Here is a 2,825-nt window from a genome sequence, read left to right as displayed (position 1 = left end):
GCTATATTACTAGATCCACCTTGGTTGGACTCCCTTTCCCAACATGGATCTAGGTTGGTCATGGGTGAGTGTTTGGTCACATTTATGCGATGAACTCCCAAAATTAAATCCAACAGATGTAGGTGCTAGCGCGCGCCTCTTCTCGAATGGAACAGGCGGAGGCGACGATGCACAAAGGAGGGGAGGGGAGGGACGTAGGCAGATGGTGGCTGAGCGGGCTAACGGGGGCGGAGGGAGCGGTGCGGGAGGAAGAGAGGGAACGGCGCTAGAGGAAAAAGGAGGAGGCAGCGGATCGAGAGTGATCGAGCGAGCGTAGGGAATCGGTAGATGGTAATGGATGGTGGGCCCAGTTATGGATCTAGGCTCATTTCTAAACATTAGGGACAGAATATTAGATGACATCTTGTCACTGCGAAACCCATCCAAAGAAACGCTCCGGCATCCATATAATCTGGGTGCCCTAAACACTTTTATGTGAGCAGTATATGTTTTATGTGTTTTTCTAAAAGTTTACTCAAAGTTTGAGAAAAATTAACTTAGGATAAAGAAAATGAACTATAATTTGGAACATGTACTCCCTCCATACCAATAATTTAAGTCGTTTTGAACAAGACTTGAGTCAAATATTGAGATTATAAATCATGAATAATATTTAAGTTGTTAAGTTTGAAAATGTAAAAACCATATAAATAGATTTGTCTTAAAAAGTACTTTTATAAATAAAAATATACATATATCACTTTTTAATAAACATTATCATAAAAATAAAAAATCAAAGTTATGTTTCGGAGACGCCACTGTCCAAAATTACCGGTACCGAGGCGTACTAGATTTCAGCCCTAAGACACACATGCCACGCGCACCTGCGGGCCACCACGTATTGCGAGGCCGTGAGCACTGTGCGAGAAGCCATGCGACAAACAGGATTTATGAATGTGGTCACTGGCAGTACTACACATGCATCCAATGCGTCATGCTCATGCAAACATACAAATGCAAACGAGGAACACGCACAGGCTCTCCATGCATTGGCGTGCTCGCCCCGCTGCTGGCTATAAATCTTAGCCCTTGTTTGTTTAGTTGGGTGAATTTGGATTTTAGGGCTATTGTAGCACGTTCATTTTTATTTGACAAATAGTGTTCAAACATGGACTAATTAGGCTCAAAACGTTCGTCTCGTAATTTCCCACCAAACTGTGCAATTAGTTTTTCTTTTCGTCTACATTTAATGCTCCATACACGGGCCGCAAACATTCGATGTGACAGGTACTGTAGTAAGTTTTTGAAGTTGGGCATCAACTAAACACGCGCTTAGCAGAGCGCGGCACCTCCTGTTCCATCCATCGCCCATCAACGCTACCTACTCACCGTACTGACAAGTCATCGTACGTTGTAACGTCAGAGGAGAGGGCCGGAGATATGGCATCGCCGGTGGCCATCGGCAGGGCGGTGTTCCAGCGGGGGCCGCACGGCGTCGACGTGAAGCACGTCGACCACTGCCAGGTCCCCAGCGTCGCCAAGCCGCTCATGGTGGTCACCCCCACCGACGCCGGCATCTACCCCGTCGTCGTCTTCCTGCACGGCTGCAGCATGTACAACAGCTGGTACGAGAGCCTCCTGTCGCACGTCGCGTCCCACGGGTTCATCGCCGTGGCACCCCAGGTCCGTCTCTGTCGTCGTCGTCATCCCCGTCGTCGCCGGCCGTGTGCCCAGCATCTTGCATGTTTCCGTTCTTTTCCTGAGCTCTGAAAACACATCTGCACGCATGTCGTCGTCGCCGCGGCCCATCACAGCTCGGCGGCATCATTCCGCCGCTCAACATGAAAGACTCGAAGGACATCGACGCCACCAGGCAGGTCACCTCCTGGCTCGCCGACAAGCAGCAAGGCCTGGCGCACGTCCTCACCAACATCATCCACCTCCACGGCGTCAGGCCGGACCTCTCCAGGCTGGCGCTGGCGGGCCACAGCCGCGGCGGCGACACCGCCTTCGCCGTGGCCCTCGGGCTCGGATCCTCCTCAGACACCGCCACAGCCACCGCGCCGGCGTCGCCGCTCAAGTTCTCCGCCCTGATCGGCGTGGACCCCGTGGCGGGGCTATCCAAGCAGTTGCAGCTGGAGCCGAAGGTGCTGACCTTCGCGCCCCGGTCCCTCGACCCGGGGATGCCGGCGCTGGTCATCGGCACGGGGCTCGGCCCCAAGCACGTCGGCTGGTCGCCGTGCGCCCCCGCGGGCGTCAACCACGCCGAGTTTTACGACGAGTGCGCGCCGCCGCGGTACCACGTCGTGGTGAGGGACTACGGGCACCTGGACATGCTGGACGACGACGGCGTGCCCTACGTCATCAAAAACTGCATGTGCAAGAGGAACACCGAGGACACCAAGGACCTCGCCAGGAGGCACATCGGAGGCGCCATGGTGGCGTTCCTCAGGGCCAAGCTGGAGGACCACGACGAGGATCTCAGGGCCGTGCTTGAGAACAGCCCTGGGCTCTCGCCGGCGGTGCTCGATCCAGTTGAATATGACTTGGCTTGATGAAGCCATGGATGGCAATGGAGTGGCTGTTGGCTGTTGCATGCGTGTGCATCTGGCTGGTGTCCACGTTTCCACGCACTTCCCTGAATAATGAGCACACTACGGGATACAGTTGCTTTGCCGAGTGCCAGCAAAGCCCAAAAATACTCGGCAAAGCGGCAAACGACACTCGGTAAATTTCTTAACGGCAAACAGTCTTTGCCAAGTGCTTTTTGTCGGGCATTGCCGAGTGCCCAAAAAACACTCGGCAAACATTTTTTCGAAAAAAAAACAAGCCGGCCGCCACCACCT

General features: G+C 53.6%; 1 protein-coding gene across 1 annotated transcript; it reads left to right on the top strand.

The window, feature by feature from the left end:
• Nucleotides 1-1,339: 1,339 nt before the first annotated feature.
• LOC136502182 (chlorophyllase-2-like) lies at nucleotides 1,340-2,569 on the top strand. The gene is made up of 2 exons (XM_066497650.1): nucleotides 1,340-1,662; nucleotides 1,794-2,569. The coding sequence occupies exons 1-2, from the start codon at nucleotides 1,420-1,422 to the stop codon at nucleotides 2,532-2,534; spliced, it is 984 nt and encodes a 327-aa protein (XP_066353747.1). The 5' UTR covers nucleotides 1,340-1,419; the 3' UTR covers nucleotides 2,535-2,569.
• Nucleotides 2,570-2,825: the final 256 nt, after the last annotated feature.

The sequence above is a fragment of the Miscanthus floridulus genome, chromosome 13 (assembly GCF_019320115.1).
Source record: "Miscanthus floridulus cultivar M001 chromosome 13, ASM1932011v1, whole genome shotgun sequence".
Taxonomy (NCBI): Eukaryota; Viridiplantae; Streptophyta; class Magnoliopsida; order Poales; family Poaceae; genus Miscanthus; species Miscanthus floridulus.
This window is presented reverse-complemented; position numbering and strand designations above follow the sequence as displayed.

Excerpts from the sequence above, each read along its gene's own strand:
- LOC136502182 (XM_066497650.1), top strand. The coding sequence starts at position 1,420 with ATGGCATCGCCGGTGGCCATCGGCAGGGCGGTGTTCCAGCGGGGGCCG. Across the intron at positions 1,663-1,793 it reads TCATCGCCGTGGCACCCCAG|CTCGGCGGCATCATTCCGCC; the intron begins GTCCGTCTCTGT and ends GGCCCATCACAG.